The 20,499-nt window shown below is 40.7% G+C and overlaps 2 protein-coding genes across 5 annotated transcripts in view; one reads left to right on the forward strand and one right to left on the reverse strand.

Annotated features, from left to right (window-relative positions):
- Positions 1-3,148: 3,148 nt before the first annotated feature.
- Positions 3,149-15,896, reverse strand: ccdc59 (coiled-coil domain containing 59). The gene is made up of 4 exons (XM_052030616.1): positions 15,741-15,896; positions 12,175-12,409; positions 11,308-11,386; positions 3,149-9,317 (listed from the first exon to the last, which is right to left on the reverse strand). The coding sequence occupies exons 1-4, from the start codon at positions 15,808-15,810 to the stop codon at positions 9,156-9,158; spliced, it is 546 nt and encodes a 181-aa protein (XP_051886576.1). The 5' UTR covers positions 15,811-15,896; the 3' UTR covers positions 3,149-9,155.
- Positions 15,897-15,904: 8 nt separating this feature from the next.
- The window catches only part of mettl25 (methyltransferase like 25), a 72,774-nt gene continuing 68,179 nt past the window's right edge, over positions 15,905-20,499 (forward strand). For 2 of the 4 annotated variants that reach the window (XM_052030611.1, XM_052030613.1), the window contains exon 1: positions 15,905-16,305. In XM_052030611.1, the coding sequence (XP_051886571.1) occupies positions 16,104-16,305 (202 nt within the window). In that variant the 5' untranslated portion in view covers positions 15,905-16,103. The remainder of the gene's footprint in view (positions 16,306-20,499) is intronic. The other 2 variants (XM_052030612.1, XM_052030614.1) reach the window with 2 other exon arrangements.

Genomic DNA, 20,499 nt, shown 5'->3' on the forward strand with positions numbered 1-20,499 from the left:
GGAATGATTCCAAGGTATGTAAAGGATAGATCAGGCTTAGCAGACCTAAATGAATGTGAAGAAATAATCAAAAAGGTGGAGAAGGGAATTCTATTCATGTATTTATAAAGACCTGCAAATGTTCAGTCCTATAATTCTACATAGTAGCTAAAATTGAAGCTCATAGAATTTAAGGCAAATTGTTGACCTGGTTAAGAGACTTCTTCTTAGGGATTGTCCCACTCTGATCCATCTGTCTGTGGCCTCCTGCACTGTTATGAGGCCGAATGCAAGCTTGAGGGACAACGCTTCATCTTTCAGATGGGCACATTGCAGCCTTCCAGACTCAACAGTGAATTCTCACAAATTAGGCAACTCACTCTCTCCGTCTATATCAGAACTGGCCATTTCTGCCAGTCATGCATCTTTGATTTTGGCTCAGTTTTTCTCCCACTTGTATTGTCTGGCTTACAAGGCATGTCCTACAGCCCTGCTATTGGCAACACATTGCATCAACAAAGAAGCATAATCTTATTCTAACTGGCACATTAACTCATTTGCTCTCACCCTTTAGGAGATATTCCCTGTGTTCTATTCATCCCTCCCTCATCTTCTCTACTGCTGAAAATTAATTTGTTTTCTCTGTTCCACAGTGCTGATGAATGCTGAGTCTGGAAGACTGCAATGTGCCCAGATGGAAGATGAAGCATTGTTAAGTGGCAGGCAACTGGAAGCTCAGAAGGACTCCTGTGAACTGAACACAGGTGCTCGGCAAAGCAATCACCTTGTCTGTGCTCAGTTTCCCCAATGTAGAGGAGATCACATTGTGAACACCCCATATAGTATACTAGATAAGAAAAGTGTAACTGAATCATTGCTTCACTTGGAAAAACTGTAAGTATTTAGAACAACGATGTTCTAGAACAACAATTCATTACAGAAATAATTGAACCCCTTGCAAGTATTTATATGGCACTTGTCACTTAAGACATTAACTCTGATTCTCTTTCCACAGACACTTCTTGACCTGCTGAGCGTTTCTAGCATTTTCTGTCTTTGTTTCAGATTTCCAGTTATTTTTTTTATTTTCACAATATTGCTCTACTCCAGACTAAGCTGAAATATGAAGTCTTGGTCTCGCTGAGACCCATTTTCACTGAGACTTCTTTGCTCTGATACTCCCATCCCTTTGTAATAAAATACACCTCAGTTGCTTGTTGAATCACCATGTTACCTTTCAAGGGTTCAAGTGAGACACCCAATACCATCAACATTTGGCAGTTTTGCACTTATCACCTTTTTTATTTTTCCTACCAAAAAATTTCATATTTCTCAACACTGCATTCCATTTCTCAGTTTCACTTTGTCCTCCCCCCCCCCCCCCCTTTTTCATTCTCATAATTTAGTTTTTTCTTCCAGCTTTTCTTCATCAGGAAAGTAACATTCATTACTTTTTATGGCGGCACGGCAGTGTAGTGGTTGGCATAACGCTATTACAGCGCCAGTGACCCAGGTTCAATTCCCGCCGCTGCCTGTAAGGAGTTTGTACGTTCTCCCCGTGTGTCTGCGTGGGTTTCCTCCCACGTTCCAAAGACACACAGGTTAGGAGTTGTGGGCGTGTTATGTTGGCGCTGGAAGCGTGGCGACACTTGCGGGCTGCCCCCAGAACACTCTACGCAAAGATACATTTCACTGTGTGTTTCGATGTACATGGGACTGATAAATAAATATCTAAATATCTACTCATTTCCCTTATCTAACTTATTGATAAACATTGCAAGCAATTGATGTCCAATCACTAATTCTTGCTGTGTCACCCAAAATTGACCCCTTTTTTTGTCTGCTCTATTTCCTGTCAATTAACCAATCTTCCATATTGCAGTATATTTATATGTGGCAAATGACTCACCTCCTAAGGCCTCTCCACCATCTACAAAGCACAATTCAGGAAATTGATGAATTACTCCCCGCCAGGGCAGGCAGCGTCTGTGCAAAGAGAGGCGGCGTTAACATTTCAAGTCAAAGATCTATTGTCAGCATTGGGAAAGAGAAAACAAGTTAGATTTAAGTGAAGAGAAGGTGGGAGAGAGACAGGGAATAATAAAGAAAACTTGAGTGAGGCCGGGTTGCTTAACGTGTTGGGGAGGTGCGGGGGATAAGGGATTGAGATCCCACTGTGTGAATGAATAGTTACCATGGACATAGGTAACTATGATTATTTTGGGAAGAAGTTATTTGCAAATTATGTACGATTATTTGAGCCGGTGCAGTTTATTCGTGATCCATGGGGAGGGGGTCGTAGACTGCGTTTTCAGCCTCCTGCCTATGAAGTTGAGAATGTCCCATCCGACCTGTCACAAAAAGAAATCTCGCGTCGTTTCTCATGACTGTAACTCTCCTTAAACACAGCACTGACCTCGATCACCAACTAAGGCAACTGTTACCGTTCACGTAGCACTCGCACAATCTCAAGAGGAAACCCTCGACTAGCAGCTCTGCGGACACCAGCACCCACACGCCGCCCTTTCCGGGGGAAAAAAACATTGCTGGTCTCCCGGCAACCGCGGAGATTATCCTTCCGATTGAGCATTGTTTGCAGTTTCCATGACAAGTATCCGCTCTGTTCCAGCTCCCACCGTTTGTTCCGTGCGGTCTTTGGGTTACTGAGCGTCCTTATCCTGTTGACATCGTAACACCCTCTGGAATGAAGATGAGGCCGTTGCTTTTATCCAAAATGCTTAAATATGTTTCAAATAATCAAACATTCTAACTGCATTTGGGGAAGGCAAAGGGGCAAGGAAATGCACACTAAATTGTGGGATATTGGAAAGTGTGGCTGAAGAGAGGGATCTTGTTCTGGGTGTTGACAGATGCCTGGAAATGGGAGAACAAGTAGAAAAGGTGGAGAAGGCAGCTGTTCAAAGCATCAATAATAACATCAGAGAAGTTTTGCTAGAAAATGTGCAACACTATTTAGGCCCCAGATAACAATTCTTGTCATTACATTGCAGGATGAATGGAGATGGTACAGAGCAAGATTGAAAAACCTGATGAAGGAAAAATTGGCCAGGCTGGGGTTGTTTTCATTGGAACACAAGACGCTGAGCGGTGATTTAACTGAAGTGATTAAAATGATGAGGTCTAAATGGGGCGAATAAAATGATTTATTTCCCTTGAAAGAGATCAGTACAAGAAATAACTATTTCCATGAGCAATATCAATAACAAAGGGCACAGATTTAAAGAAATCGATAGAGGAATTAGAGGGAATCAGTGGAGTCATTTTTATTCACTGTTTATTCGATTTTACTGATAGGAACAGCTGTGCCTCCACATTTTCCAGGTGCAGAGCAATTTGCACATTGATTTCCAAATCTATGTTAATTCAGTGTTTGCATATCATGCATGCAATCTATTATCTGATGGGACTAAATAACTTCTGAAATTAATATCTTATGATTTGGAGACATGCTTTGGAATTCCCAGTTTCCAGGACTGGAGTTCATTTTACATCTAACCAAAGGAGTTGTATTTAAAAAGTGATTCACATTTCTTCATGACTTATCAAGATGCTTGAGAACAGCTGAATAATGTTCTGTACAAACTGCTTTACAGTCAATCACAACAGGCAGCTGCACAAAATATCTCACAAATTGCACAGATAAATGGCCATTCTAACTTTTATGGAGACAAATGCTGGCCACACAAAAACTTCATCTTTGTGTAATGTCATGGGATCTTTCCTACACACCTAACTTCATTTTACATGAAAGATGGCACTACAGTATTTTCCCTCAGCAATGCATTGAAGCACTGGCCTATATCAACATATGAGAACTGAATAGCCAAATTTAGCAGATTTAATTGCCACTAATAAACTAACTTTTCATTATTTCCTTAGTTAAAGATCTAAAGATAACATAATTGCTCAGAAATTGGATTATGTAGCACTGATTCTTTTCCCCTTGGATGTGTAATTCAAAATCAATGTAATCTGAAGTAAATCATACCAATGGCCATCTCTGGGTGAAAGGATGGCAATTGTAAAGTTGAACAGAGCACTTCCAGCCAGGGTCCATGCTACTGTGTTCAACATTTCACCAGCATGAGACATTGCCAACTGCTATGCAAATTACCTTTGAAGCCTTCCTGACATAAGTTGGAGTTCCCAGGTCTAAAAATGACTGTTATTTGACAGTTTCAAAATAAACAGCCCATTGAGTTCAATATAAGCATGCCATTCAAAGTATCTTTCCACTCACAATGAAACATTTCAGAAGGCAGCTCCAAAACTCATGGCACCCTCTCCTCCAGTTAGATGAGATGCTGCACATGAGAGGACACACCTGTCTGGATGGCATTTCTCCAATTCTTGTCAATCTCTGCCTCACTGCAGGATATGAAGCAAATCATCTTTAAAAAATATACATATTGGTTAAATCTATGCATGAAGGGCTGTGGAGATCGACTGTCGACTACAGGGACAGGGGTGGGAGGAGTTTGTGGGTACACGAGGAGGTATGGGACATTTATAAAGATGAGATGGATGTGTGAGAGTATGTGTCAGGGATGTGTTAGTATGAAAAAGCTGGTCATTTTGACATATGTATGATGTCATGATGTTTTGTATGTGGGTCCAACCTCCTGGCACCCATCTCATTCAACATCTCTTCAATGTCTCTTTCAGAGATCCTCTGTATGCTCTCAATGCCCTCACCAGCCCCTCTCTCTCCATGGTAGCCATAATGTGTGCTGCTGCTCTCTGGCGACCGAGGGAAACATACCTTTACGGGATCACCCTTCACTGACTACTGGTAACAAAGTGACAGCACCTTTGATATATAGGGAGTGCTGTCACCTGGACATGGGCAAATTATGATCTAACACATCTTTTTGAGTGGAGAACCTACCACTTTGATAGGTGAAAAATTTATAAGGGACCTAAGGGACAACTTCTTCATGCAGAGGGTGGTGTGTATATGGAATGAGCTGCCAGAGAAAGTGGTTGAGGCAAATACGATAACAACATTCAAAAGACATTTGGATAAGTACATGGATATGAAGTACAAATACATAGAAGGATATGGGCCAAATGTGGGCAAATGGGACTAGCTTGGCGGGCACCTTGGTTGGCATGGATGAGTTGGGCCAAAGGGCCTGTTTCCATGCTGTATTACTCTCTGACTCTACTGCAGCTGCACTCTTTGTTGCAGTCAATTGACTTGTCTTTATAAGTGATCCAATTTGGCACTAGCATTACAAGCATCATTGTTTCAGCACACCAAAAGAGATGAAATCTAGTTTCTGTGGAAGAATCTGTACATGCTTAATTGATCAGCAGAACAGCTGCAAAATAAAATATAAAAACTGCATGTCAGGAAGTGAAAACTGTCAGGCTTGGGACAACAGCAGCACTCTTGCTTCCTAAATCAGGAGGTTCTTACTTAAAGATTGCTCCAAAAATTTGATTAGAGTACAGTGACCTTCTCTCAGAACTGCTGCCTTTCTGCTATGGTGCATAAAGCTGGCTAAGTCTATGGTGGATATAAAAGACGTGATGGGACATTTTCAGGAGCAGTAGTGCTCCAGGCAAAGTTAACACTTAAACAATATCACTTAACAGAATATCTTGTTATTAATTTTATTGCTGTTTTGTGCTCTTGCTTGCATAAATTCATTCTCGGGTATGTTTCCCTACTTAATACTTTCTAAAGCCTTTTGGAATATGTTGAGGTCATGAAAGGTGCTCTGATATCACAAATCTTTTCCTTCAATTTCTAAGCTGCACTTACATTTTTCCTTCCAAAATGACAGGAATCAAGGCATTTATCATCCAGGCAATATTAAACACTGTTCGTTGCTGAAGAATATAACTTTTCACCACAACCCATTCTTGGCTACCTGCGTTTCTGCACACCAAATACATCATGTTGGTAATAACCCTAAATACCTGGGTTTGCTACCTGACAAGGAAACAGAATATATTTTAACTGATTATCCAAATTCCACCAGCTTTGCTGAATGACAGTGTTTGAACTTGAGGATTCATCATAAAATTGTAGTGTCCATAATTAATTTTAAATATTATTTAAAATAAAAGCCAAGGTTCAAAAATATATTAGGAATGACTATATCATAGCACTTGAGAGAAGAGACAAAGGATTTCTGGTCTGCAAGCATTGGATTTCACTGTGTTAGCTGAAGCTTTAAAGTTTAAAAAACTCTCTGGGTAAATTGCTGACAATACAAACAATTAATTGTATAGGAAAATTGTGGGTAATACCCAATTCAACATTCATTGATTTAATTTGTTGGTCTGTAAACTCGTCCAAAGCAAAATTAATTTTGCAAGTTTCAGCCTGTTTCCCCAATGTGTGCAGCTTCACAGCACAAAGAGGTAATAACTAGCATTCTTGTTCAGGCAAAATAGGTACAGGAAACTAAACTGTCAAAAGGGCATACCAATAAATTTGGTAAGTTAACAAAAAAAATTATGTTAACTTTTAGCTTAGAATGATGTCTAGTCCCAAGAATAAAAACTTTTAATTCCAAAGAGCATGGCTTGCCAAACAAGACTTTAGCTGTAGCTGTTGTTAAAAATGGTGTGATAGGGATGGACAAAATCTGAACCTGTAAAGGAGTCTGGTGCAAAGAGAAAGTCCCCACGTTAACCAGAAAACTGGATAGGTGGTATCCTTAAGTTTTACTTGTTACCACACGGCCCTTTCTGAATTGAAATCCAACCTAATCAGATGGAGGTCTTTTGCCTTTAACAGTTCCAAGCAAAATTAATTCGGGGCTTTGAGTATAAAAGTTGGGAAGTCACATTGCATCTGTATAAAATTTTGGTTAGACCACATTTGGATTATTGGGTGCTGTTCTGGTCGTTGCATTATAGGAAGGATGTGGTTGCATTGCAAAAGGTGCAGAAGAGGTCTGAGAGGATATTGCCAGGATCAGAGAGTACAAGTATCAGGGAGAGGTTGGACATACTTGGATTGTTTTCGCCAGAGTATCAGAGACTGAGGGGCGACCAAATAGAACTATATAAAATTATGAGAGGCATAGATAGGGCAGTTAAGACTTTTTCCCCAGGGTGGAAATTAATTTTCAATGGATTCATAAACTTTATGTGCAAATACAGGGTGATCAGTTCTCCAATGAAAATCATTACACAAATAGAAGACTCTTTAACAAAAAAAATCATTCACTGGATGAGGTTTTATCCTATGCACACTGCATTAGATATTGCCATCTCCAAATACCCTTGAAAAGACAATGGTAAGCCAACTTTTGAACCACTACAGTCTACAGCTCTTAGGCAGGACATTCCAAGATCTTTTCACAGTGACAATGAAGGACCAGTGATATATTTCCATGCATCATGTATGAGATAGAAAGCAACTTAAAAGTTTGTATGCTTTCTACACCTTATCCTTTGGGGCAGCAGTGATCAGAGTTTGGGAAACACTGAAGAACCCTCGGCAAGTGCAGTCATCATGTAATTGGTAAATGCTGCACACATGATGTGTACTCGTAGTGGAATAAGTGTGTTTACAATGGCAGATGGACTGCCATCAAGCAGCCTAATCTGTCCTGTATAGGACAAGGTTGCACTCATCCAGGCAGGCAGAAAATATTCACACTGGTGACTTGGGCCTTGTCGACGAAGAAGAGCCTTTGGGGAAATCAGTAGGCGAGTCACCTGGCACAGAAATCTCCAAAGTGCTCTTCCAATCCTGTTTTTTGTAGCTGGTCCAGTTAAGTTTCTGCCAATGAGTTAAGGCAGGTCCTTATGGATGCAGATGGAGTAGTGGTGAATAGAACTGAATACTATGTACTTATTAGCAACATCTCACTTTTGTCCTCATCATTAAAGGGAAGTTGTTGATGAAGCAGCTGAAGGTGATTTGGACTAGGATATTGCTCTATGGAGTCCCTGTAGGACATTCACGAGATGATTGACCTCCAACAACCATCACCACATTCCTTTACGCTAGAAATAACAGCAGAATTTTCCTCCCCAAATTCTTATTGACTATTTTCACTACAGCTTTTTAATACTACCCTCATTCAAATGATGCCCTGATACAAGTGGAGTTAATCTAACCTCATCTCTATCTACATTTGGACCAAGACTGCAATGAATTTTGAAATTATACTCACTGCAGAACTCAAATTAAACAATAAGACGTTGTTAAGTTCTGCTTGCTAACTGTTAACAACATTTTGCTTGTGATGAAGAGTTGGCTGATGGGACAGTGTCAAGCCACACTGAATTTGTGGCTGCATTGGAAATAACTTGCCTGGAGGCATGGCTAATCTGGAGCTCAGGTCTTCAGAAGCACGGGTGGATTCTTGATATCATGGGGGAATTAACCAAATTGGCTGAAGACTGCCTACAAATGTTTCAGCCTTTTGCACATGCTTGACTACACCATCATTGAGAATGAGAACATGAGTTTTCTTCTTTCCTCAGCCATTTCACTCTCCATCACCATTTACAACAATGGGTATCAGAACTGTAGAGCTTTGATCTAATGTGTTTGTTGTGGGATCAATTAGCTCCATCTGCAACTCACTACTTCCACGATTTAGCATGCATGCAATCCTATGTTATAGATTCACTAATTTGGTATCTAATTTTTAGGTACAACTAGCATTGCTGTTGGCATGCTTATTGATATTTCCTCCAATACATTAATATCAGTTAACTAAGAAATGTCACCTGATCCATGTCTCTTTTTAATAACAAAATCAAAAAAGTTATCCATATGATACTGAGAAAGACATCGTTGGTCTAGAAAAAATATTATTTAACCCAAATGATCCAAGTGAACAGTATAAGAGTTACAAATATAATGTCCCATTTTGCATTTTTCAGAGTTCAAGATTAATTTAATAAGCAGAGTAGAATTATTTTCCTAAGATCATAGAAGGACCAAGGTAATTTTCCAGCTGAATTTTTGTCTTCTCCACGCTGGATTTGCATGCCTACAGATGCTTACAAATGAGCAATTTTGCTGACAGTATTTGAGATCAAATCTGTATGAAAAATTGTAAAATGCTCATCTTCAGGGACCAATGGCAATTAAATCAGAATACTTTAAATGGGTAATGAGATCCATTAGCAAACAAGTGGTGTCACTGTCAAAGTCAGAAATAGGTGATCTTATTTCATGTCCTATCTTGGATTTTTTTAAGCAAGTATTCCATCTGCAGGTTCAGGTTTGGTTGCCCTGTTCTTGTTTTCTTACAGAGCATTCTATACTTCTCCAGTTTTTGTTCTTTGTATTTCATCTGTGCCTCTTCCTTTTCTTTTTGTCTTTTTTCTGCTGCCTTAAGTTAAAAAAAGGAAGAAATTAATAACTATGCTTAAAATGAATAAACAGGAACATCATTTATTCAATAATATTAAAAAATGAAGAATAATCCTTTGCACCCTTACTTTTAGATGCAAGAATAACATTCTTTGTTGGCACAGAAAGCAAATCAAAAGTGAAATCTTGGTGCTTGCTAGTTCCAGCTGGTAATATCTGTCATGGTCACTTGTTGCAACAATGTGCTCTGTATTTTTCTGGCTGTGATGGAGTAGCTTGCTGAGTTTCCAAATTCAGATCAGTTGGTATAGATTGATCTGCCAGTGTGTCAGATAATCAACGGCAATATGGCAAATAATGAGAATAAAATATTGAAAGCCTCTACAGCTTCAATCTGCCTAAACCTTCAGGGAACTGAGATAGAGGAAGGGATGATGATCTTAAAGGAAAGGTGAGGAAGTCACTGGGCAATACTTTTGGAGTGGAGAACAAGTTACTCCCTCAAGGCTTCTTCCAATGCCCAAATGAGAGTGCTTCAAACATGTACAATACCCCACGTGAGATAAAGCTGCAGAGGATGCAGCCTTTGTTATTGTTGCTTCTCTAATGTTTGCCAGGAGCCATCCCAGAGACCCACTGCTTATCTTCATTTGACTCAGTGGTAGAGACATAAATTGGAAACAAAACAGTATGTTATTTTGCAAAATGGGAAGAAGTGGTTATATTTCCGTGCTGTATAAATTTATCACTCTTTACCAAATAATTATAGCTGACATAGACAACAAGAAGTTTCCAAATACTGAGGATGATGGGAACAAACCTCGGGAGGAATAGATCAGTGAAACTGGCAGACTTGTAGCAGTTGGAATACAATACAGAGAAAAATGCAAAGTGACAAATATTTGGGGAAACAGGATGAGATATTATTCATTAAATAGTACAATTATGAAGATACTGCACAAATACAAATCTTTGAAGATGGCAGGGCAAGTTGATAAGGCCAAAAAAACAAAAATTAAGACCATATGTTTTTATAAAAAGGAACATGGAGTATTAAAGCAAGAAAGAATGCTAACCCTTTCTATTAGACCATTTCAGTTCTCAGTTGAAGTATTGTGTTAATTCCTGGAAAACTGGCCAGTATGTCAAGGTCTTTAGAGACATGGAAAAGATTTGCTAATATTATAGTGCCACAGCTATAAAGTAAACAAGTATTCTGTTGGTCACATTAGTTAAGAGAGACATTTTACTTCTGACAAATATCAATAGATGTAATTAGCATTTTAATACATTGTTTATATTGCTTATATATTGTTTATGTTAATGAATGCTTTTCGGAGATTTTGCAAATTTAAATGTAAATATGTATTCTTGCACTTCTAAAACTATGAGCTTGTGAGAAATGCTAGCAGATCTGAGCCAAACTGACAGCATTTACCATAGTAAGCGTCATGAACTTCTCACAATCATGAGAAGACCCGAAACTGTTGGCTTTCAAATCTGGAGTTTTCTGACTCTGTTCTGATGTTGGGTTCTGCTGATGATGTTGAACTTGCTCCAGAATCAGCGAGTCCATTCACTTCTAATCCTAACCCTAAGTTCAAGATGTTTAATATTTAATCATTTTAAAATTTGAAATAGTTCTAAATGTCAATATACAAAATACTTCACATTTGATGGTAAAACATAGAAGCCTCGTTTTGTTGGCTACTGAAGAGTTTTTAGCTATTTTGTGCACAGGACTCGTTTTGATCTGTCAACATGACAACGTTACTTTGCAAGGCCCTGCCTCTATATAGGCCTCATTACTTGGGACTGGGTGGTCTAAGGCAATGAGATAACAGCAGCAGATTTGGAAAAAGGTTCAGTCTGTATTGACCTCGTGGATCAGCTGTAAGCCTTACTGTTGGCACTAAGTTCAGGTGCCCAATTACATCCCAATTAGAAACAGTTTAATTGCTAGCAGAAAGCAACACTATTGTACCTAAAACATACAACATGATACTTACTTCTTTCTTCTTTTTATATTCTGCTTGCCTTTTTTCATATTCCTCTTTGGTTTTTTGATAGGATGACTTTTTCTTCTTCCTAAAATCAAAGAATAATGAAAGCACAGGAATAACCTTTGTACTGAAGTAAGCCAAACCTCAGTGCTGATTCATAGAGACAATTTGTAGGTTCCATATTTCCTTACACAGCAGGTCATTTGGCCCATTGAGTTTATGACCACTCACATAGCAATTCCATTCCTCCACCAATTCAACCTGTCAACTATTCTCCCCATGTTGATATTAAACTACCCTCACCCCACCCCCTTCTAGATTCTACCAGCCATCCACACATCAAGGATAACTTACAGTGGCCAACTTATCGATCAACCCACACATCTATGGGATGTGGAAGGAAACCAGAGTATCTGGAGGAAACCTACGTGGTCACAGGGGAATGTACAAACTACACATGACCAGCAGAGGTCAAAATTGAACCCAAGCTGCTGAGGCCGAGATTTAACAGCTCTACCAGCCAGGCCACTGCACCACAAGTTAATAAAGAAATGCTAACAGGCTGAATAATTCAGACTAAATCAACAAAACATACCATTTTACACAAGCTGGGGGATATGGACCCACACTGGGTAGATACCTTGCCATCTGGGCAAAAGGAAGATGTCTTTCAAATACGGAATTTCCCATGCATATTTAACTCAAACTTGGAGATATAATGGATATGTTGGGATATGTTATTATTTTCACCTAGAAAAGTATTCTAACTCTTCTCATATTACTAGTGATGTCTGGAGGTTGGGGAAGGCGCTAGATAAACTAAATACTCTCCTTTCCAAAAGAAGTTTTCAAGGAATGTCCAAAATCTCTTACTTTTTTGGTGTCTCTGCTTGAGAATCTAGTTGGTTTGTTACAGATTCCTCATGTTTGGCTTTCTTTGATAGTTTCTTAAGAATCTCTTCTTCAGCCAGATAGAGATGGCGCAAATGATCTGGGTAATTCTCTGTATACTCTACTTCTTGAGGATGCTGCACTCTCTTGTCTTTTCTCAGTAATTTCTTGTACTGACGTTTAACCTTCTCCTTCTGCTGGAAAGCAAAACCTTTTCCTGAAAGTGAACATTAGAATGTTATCAAAATCTAGACTCTAGAACATCTCTGGCATCAAATCAATAGTCACATCACTTAACTTGTATAATAAGCATAATAGTTCATTCTTTCCAGAAAGAAATTAAATAGGTGGGACCACATTAGAGAAACAAGTGTTACATAAGTCTCAATACAACAATCTAACATGGATAATAAGTTGATTTATTTTTTTTAAATAACCACCTTATTTGCAACCAATAATGGCATTCTACATGGAAGTTCCTGTAGATTGCTCAAACCGTGCAATTGGTTAGAACGTAGATGAATTTGAAGACAAACAAAAAGTAAACAAGTTAAGAGTGAAATGGAAACATACCTGATCAAAAGCTATGAAAATGTACTTTCAGATGGTGTAATATCTCAAAATCTACACACAGCAAAATGCTTTTTTTTAAAACTATTTCACCAAGTTAATTACTTTCAGTCACAATTCAAAAATTCTCTTTGACATTTGAATCCTCATGGAAGCTTTGAGTTGCAGTAAATACCAGCATTTTGTGGAAGGAAATACCAGCATTTGGGGTAGGAAATACACTTAAACCACCTGTACCAGGCAAAACTCTGCCAAAGCAATGGCCTCTCTTTTCATCTGAATGGAGAAACAGCTGCAAGGGAGTAATTGATTTTATTTATTTGGTTTATTTAAATGTTTTATTTGTCTTTAAACATACTTGTTTTTAATTATTGTTTTAATAGTTTTCAAATAAATTCAAAGTGTTCAGAAACATTAAAAAAAATTCCACAAGCAGAAACGTCCATGATTTCAGCCAGCTCATCCCGCAGAACTTGCTTCCTCCGACCTTATCTAATCTTTCAGCTCTATGCAACTTCTTCTTATCCACATGCATGAGAACTCTGAGGCTCTCTGCCACTTCAACAATTTCCAGTTTACTAGTTAAAAATGGTCCATCCTTCACCATGGATGTTCAAACCCTCTAAACCTCCATCCCCCAACTGTGGCCCGTTGAACAGATTTGTTGAGGAGAGGCCCAACTAGTGTCTCTCCACCACCATTTTTATTCATGTGGCAACTCGTTCTTACACTGAATAACGTCTCCCATAACTCCACTCACTTTCTCCAAATCAAAGGTGGAGCTACCTATAGGAACAGGGATGGACAAAAGCAACGTCGGTCTCATTGTGGGATATATGAAATAGTCCTCGTTTCATTTCCGCTCAGGACCCCTCTCCTACCTCTTTTTCTATAACAATGATGATTGTATAGGTACTGCTGGTGGAATTTTGTACAAAACTTGGAAAACAAACTAATTTTGGTGCCAGTTTCCACCCTGGTTTTACCTTTACATGGTCACATCTGACTCTGCCATTCCACGTCTACCTCCAGCTCAGGGGATAGGTTCACGACCAATATCCATTATAAGCCCAAAGACTCCAAAACTATCCATCTTGATTAAACCTTCTCTCACCCTGCTTCCAGGAAGGATTTCATTCCATTCCCCCAGTTTCTCGGTCTCATCTGCTTTGATAAGATTTTCCACACTGGTGCTTCTGGGATATCTTCGTTTTTCCTTAACTTTCCGTCTACCATAGCTGATTGGTCTCTCAACCACAACTCTTATTTCCTACACTTCTACTCTCATCCCCTCTCCTCCCACCCAGAGGATGGTTTGCTTCCCGACCGCCCCCCTCGATCTCTTTGTCCTCATCTTCCACCCCACTGGCCTCCACATTCAAAAAATTTTGTTGAATTTGCAATTTCTGACACCTACAGCACATCAACATTTGACCGCCAGCCAAATTTTCTTCTCTCTCTTTTCAACATTCCAAATGGACCAATTCATTTGTAACTCCCTGTTTTGTTCTTTAATCTCAAGGTAACTTCCCATGAATTCCAGGAGATATAACACCTGTCCATTCACCTGATTCCTTTCCACAATCCAGGGACACAAATAGTCCTTCCAGGTGAAGCAACAATGCACTTTCACTTCTTCCATTTGGTGCTGATGATACACCGGATAAACCAAATGCAGACAGGTTAATCTCTTTGCGGAATACAAGGATGACCCTGAGCTTCCAGCTCCCTTTTGTGCTGAACTCTCCCCAGTGGGATTGAAGTCACTGACAGAGGCGACAGCACTAGACACTGAACTGCAGCTGGCACTCAATGCGCTGGGGTTGGCTGCAGATGAATTGATAGAAGTGGACAGACACGGACAGTGAACATTGCCGCTACTGTCCAGTCATGCAACCTCCAGGCCAGTCAAAGATCACAGTCTCCATCCTCAACTCAGAAAAGCAGCCAGCATAATCAAAGACCCTTCCCACCCCAAACGTTCTCTCTTCTCCCCTGTTCCATCAGGCAGAAGATACAAAAGCTTCAAAACATGCATCACCGGACTCAAGGACAGCTTCTATCCCACTGTTATAAGAGCCTTGAATGGACCTCTTGTACGATGCAAGCTGCTCTCTGCAGATCTCTCATTACTTTTACTATAATCGTTCTACTCTCTTAAATTCAAATTCTACTTCACTAAGTATTACTAATAATGTTCTTTTACATCTTCTTACAGGGCTGGCGATCTTCCAACCTCCAGGAACGATTGTGAAACCGACCCGACTCCTGGACCCAGATGGAAACGACCAGTGAGGCCTAGGGCGGACCCGTCCACGTGGAAGCCTTCGCAGGGCGCAGAGCCGACCCCATGGAGCCCCCACCACCGAGACCCGGCTCCCGGACCCCACTGGAGCAGCCGAACGGTACGCAAGACAAGTTTTTTCACTGTACCTCGGTACAAGTGACAATAATAAACCAATACCAATAAAGATGGACTCCTGATCTCACAACCTACCTCATCATCTCCAAGACATGACATCTTTATTAGTCACATGTACATCCAAACACACAGTGAAACGCATCTTTTGCGTAGAGTATTCTGGGGGCAGCCCACAAGTGTCGCCACGCTTCCAGCACCAGCATAGCATGTCCACAACTTCCTAACCCGTACGTCTTTGGAATGTGGGAGGAAACCCACGCAGACACACGGGGAGAACGTACAAACTCCTTACAGACAGCGGCCGGAATTGAACCCGGGTCGCTGGCGCCGTGATAGCGTTACACTAACCGCTATACTACCGTGTCTGCCCTTGCACCTTATCGTGTACCTGCAGGGCACTGTCCCTGCAGCTGTAGCGCTACATCCTGCCCGGTGTCCCTCGCACCACCTCAGTGCACCGATGTGACGCCTGGTCTGTACGGACGGTCACCGCACCCTGCTACATGGGACAAGAACCAACCAATTCCAATCCAGCCTGCCTCTGGCCGGTCCTCACCTTCCTTAACGCTGCCCCAGCCCGTCTTGAAGTGACGGGAATTCCTCCGGCGCTTCGCCTCTCTGGTCATTTCACCACCACGGCCGCAGCGTCCCTACCGCCCGCCGCCAGGCGCCATGCTCCCCCGGACGGTGACGTCATCGGCCGCGCCGCAACTACGGCAGCCGAGGGGCACCCGAAGCGAAGCGCCGTCCCGGCAACGCCGGACGTGCTGATGTGAAGTGCGTTCGCCGTCCGGGGTCTTAGTTGCACCTCAGCGGAACATTCTGCCACCTCCGTGAGACCACCCTGCCCGGCTTTGGGCCTTTCGTCCCTCGGTTGTTGGAATCTGGGCCCGCAGGAGCCCCCGAGTCTTCACTCGCAATGTCGTTCTCCCGTGATGTGGCCTTGGACTTGGTGAAGAGCAAAATCAAACTTCTCACCGACTTCCTGGACGTTTACATCAAGATAGCAAACGTGCACACGGTTGATTTTTATACCAAAGACATTTGGAATGAGTTTGTGGCTGTGCCACCCGAAACCGTCATCTCGAGTGTCTTCTGTCAGCAGGGAGGAAGCACAAGGGGTAAGAACGATTGGACCTGAAGTGACAGTTCCCAGTAATGTGCGCCAAAGAAAACTCCACCAGAAGCGGAGTATACACCTGGATCTTACAATGTCATTGTTGATAGGAGAATCCGCCTTGGTGATAACTGGATCATGCATTGAATAGGCAAGCAATATATTAAAAATGCTTGCATTTCTGTAGAACCTTTCATGACCTCAGGATGCCAAAGAGTTACAAATAATTACTTTAAAGTTTCACTAGTAATGTAAGGTATACAATTGTTAATAAAATCTTAAAAAAACATGTTAAGATAATGCTGTAGCCAGTAGTTCAAGCAGCACGTATGTAGAGAGAAACAAATTTAACTATTTAACTTTTCAAATTGTTGACTTGATGAGAGGTCATCGATTTGAAACGTTAAATATGATTCTCTTTTAGATTTCCAGTATCTTTTATATATATATGGTAGCTAATTTCCCCAAAGTCAGGTTCCCCAGTCAGATAAATGAACCAACAGCACTTATTGAAAAAAACGGCAGCTTTCTTCCCTGGTGGCTATGGAATGTTTCTGTCTTAACCGACACCAACAAACAGAATGTGGAGTCATTTATGTAATTGTTGCACCTTGCTGTACACAGCTTTGATACTGTGTGGTTTAAAAATCAAGAACCATCAAAACCTGAATAATGAAGGGTAGAAACTGTGATCTGCCTAATTCTTGAGTTTGAACTCAGTTAAGCACTGTTGATCACTAACATTTTATCACTGAGCCTTCACATTTCTGAAAAGGCAGTGGCTACTGACTATCTGGCAACAAAGATTAACTTGAACACTTTCAGCACGGTGTGAATTTAAGCACGATCCATCAGTATGAAAAAATGGCATTGGCAATGTTCTTGCAATGCAAAATATTTAGAATTGCCTCTGAGATGAACATCCCTGACATCTACATCATCAGATTTGGTTGTTTTGCCATGTAGTGGTTGGTAGCCTCTGCCATGGCATCACATTCTCAAATGCTCCTACCTCCACTGCTTTTCTTTCCCATCTGTTAGTATACAGAAAAAAGGTATGCTCATTGGGTAGCTGATTTCAGCTGCTTGAACCTCCTACATGGGACACAGAATGGTGGAAAAGGCCCAAAAAAAAAGTCAGCTACAATGAGAATGTAGGTTTCAATAACTTTTAAAATTGCCAAGAAAATCACTGTCAAATATGAGAAATCAAAGTTACAGTAATGATAGGTGGCACTACACATTGTAACTGTATCAGTCATTTGCATAAGTCCTGAAAATATATTTGAGCTGATCTTTGAGGAAAGGCAGAGAATTTAAGAAGACATATATTAGAAGCGACACAAATGATCAAGAACATTGGCTTGGAGCCATTTTTCAGCATGAGTCCAACGTAAATCAGTTACATATGAATATACACGTGATCTAATACCGCAGTTGCACTGAAACCTCTCAGCAAATTCCAAGCCAAAATAGGGGTTGCCCGTCTCCTTCATGCTGTTTGGTTAAAAGTATATTGGTTTTTTTAGAAAGCAGGTATGTGGTTGAATGTTGGAATTCTTGCTAATTGTTTTAGCAAATGACACTTAAATCTTTTTCCATAGTAGACTAAGATAGTCAATTATAAACAAATTTTTCTTCAAAAAATAGATTGGAATTACTGATGACACTCCAGTTTGTTTTTACTATCAAAGTCTTCAAAATAATCACTTTTTAAAAGTTAATTCCTTTTTAAGAGTAGAATTATGGAGTCATAGAGTTGTAAACATAGAAACAGTCCCTTTGGCCCACCACGTCTATGCCAGCCATTATGCCTATCTATACTAATCCCACTTGCCTGCATTAATTCTATTTCCACCTGTGCCTTGCTTATTCAAGAACCTTAAATGCTGTTACTGTTCCTGCCTTCACTACCTCCTCTGGCAGTTCATTCCAGATACCATCTACTCTTTGTGTGAAAAATTTACCCACTAGACTGCCTTTAAATCTCCTCTCTCTTACCTTAAACCTTTTCCCCCTAGTTTTAGACACCCCTATCATGGAAAACAAATTCTGGCCATCTACCCTATCTATGCCTCTCATAGTTTTACATACAGTACCTCTGCCATTTCACCTCTCAGTCTCCTTTGCTCTTGGGAAAACAGACCCAGTCTATTCAATCTTTCTTTATGACACAAGCCTTCCAATCCAGGCAACATCCTTATTAATCTTGTTCTGCACCTTGTCTTGCTGAATTACATCTTTCCTGTAGTGTGGTGATCAGAACTGCACATAATACTCCAACTTCAGCCTAACCAGCGTTATGTACAATTGTAATATGATGTTGCAACTCTTGTATTCAATGCCTCGGCCAATGTAGGAAAGCATGCCATATGCCTTCTTCATCACCCTGTCTACCTGTGTTGCCACTTTTAGGGAACTATGTACTTGTACCCCAAGGTCTCCCTGTCCAACAACACTCTCCAGGGGTACTCACTGTGTAGAGAAACAAAGGACTGCAGATGCTGGAATCTAGATGAAAAGCATGATGGTGCTGGAGGAACTCAGCAAGCCAGGCAGCATCCGTGGAGAAAAGCAGGCACTCAATGTTTTGGGTCAGGACCCTTCTTCAGGACTCTGTTCTCCCCTCCTCCCCCCCACCTGCCTATCACTATCTCTTACCTGCATCTACCTATCACCACCCTGTGCCCACCCCGCCTCCCCTCTTTTGTCCACCTATCACTGCTCTGCTTTTCCCTCCTATATATTGGGCTTCCCCTTTTCCTATCTTCAGTCTTGAAGAAGGTTCCTGACCCAAAATGGTGACCCCCTGCTTTTCTTCATAGATGCTGCCTGGCCTGCTGAGTTCCTCCAGCATCATCGTGTACTCACTGAGTATGTCTTTCCCTGGTTTAACTTCCCAAAATGCTTCACTTTGCACTTATATGAGTTAAATTCCATCTGCTATTCCCTTGCCCAGTTCTATATCTTGTAACCTTAGACAATCTTCTTCACTGGCCACGAAGCCACCAATTTTAGTGTCATCTGCAAACTTACTAATCATGCCACCTATATTCTCATCCAAATCATTAATATAAATGTCATGCAACAGAGGACCCAGCACCGATCCCTGCGACACACCACCGGTCAACGGCTCCAATTTGGAAAACAACCCTCCTACCACCAATCAATTTTGTATCCAATTGACTAGCTCACCCTGGACCCCATATGTTCCAACCTTTCAAACCAGCCTACCATGCGGCACCGTGTCAAAGGCCTTGCCAAAGTCTATGTAGACAGTGTCTGCCACTCTCCCCTTGTCAATCCTCTTGCACACCTCTTCAAAAAACTCATTCAAATTCTGTGACATGTTTTCCCACACAGAAGGCCATGTTGATGCTCTCTAATCAGTCCTTGCCTTTCCAAATGCAAGTAAATCCTGTCTCTCAGAATCCCTTCCAGTAACTTTCTCACCACTGACGTAAAGCTCACCAGCTTGTAGTTCCCTGGCTCATCTAGGGAACTCATTCAATGCCTTTGTATCTTGTTATTTAATGCCTTCCTTTCACTATTCATTTGTGCTTTGATTTTGAATAATTTCTAATATTCCTGAGAAACTCCTTGCTTGATTCATGCCCCACTTTTACTTGTACTATTGGCTCAAAGATTGCAATCAGCAGTGAATCAATAACACTCAGCATTGACTTCAAAGAAGCTGCCCACAAAGATCTTGCCTAAAGATTTGTGCCATGGATTTCACCTTTCCCGATGTCATTTACTGGCAGACATCTACTCCAAGGGATCCCTGACATCCAAGCATACTGACCAAGCTGCTGCAAAGCAGGAGGCGGAAACAATAATTTGTAACAGAGAATGAAGTAAGACATATGCATGAGATTATGGTAGATGCAGAAATATTCTGATATTTTTAATAATAAAACAAAAATTGACCCTTGATATTTTAAAAAGGCCAGAATTTTGAAATAATTATCAATAAATGATAATCCACACATAAGAAATTTGTTTCTCGGAGGCAGTGAAGTTGTTAAGGAGTAATTTTGGTTTGATACACAATTAATAATTCAGTTGCAATGTACCTCATGCAACATAGCTTAATACTTCCAAGGTATTTTACAGTGAGAATAGTTCAAGAATACCTTTCAAGAATAGTTCCTGACAGCTTATAGTTTTCTGCACACTATGCTGGGGAAGTTCCCAA

This window comes from Pristis pectinata, chromosome 15 (genome assembly GCF_009764475.1).
Source record: "Pristis pectinata isolate sPriPec2 chromosome 15, sPriPec2.1.pri, whole genome shotgun sequence".
Classification (NCBI taxonomy): Eukaryota; Metazoa; Chordata; class Chondrichthyes; order Rhinopristiformes; family Pristidae; genus Pristis; species Pristis pectinata.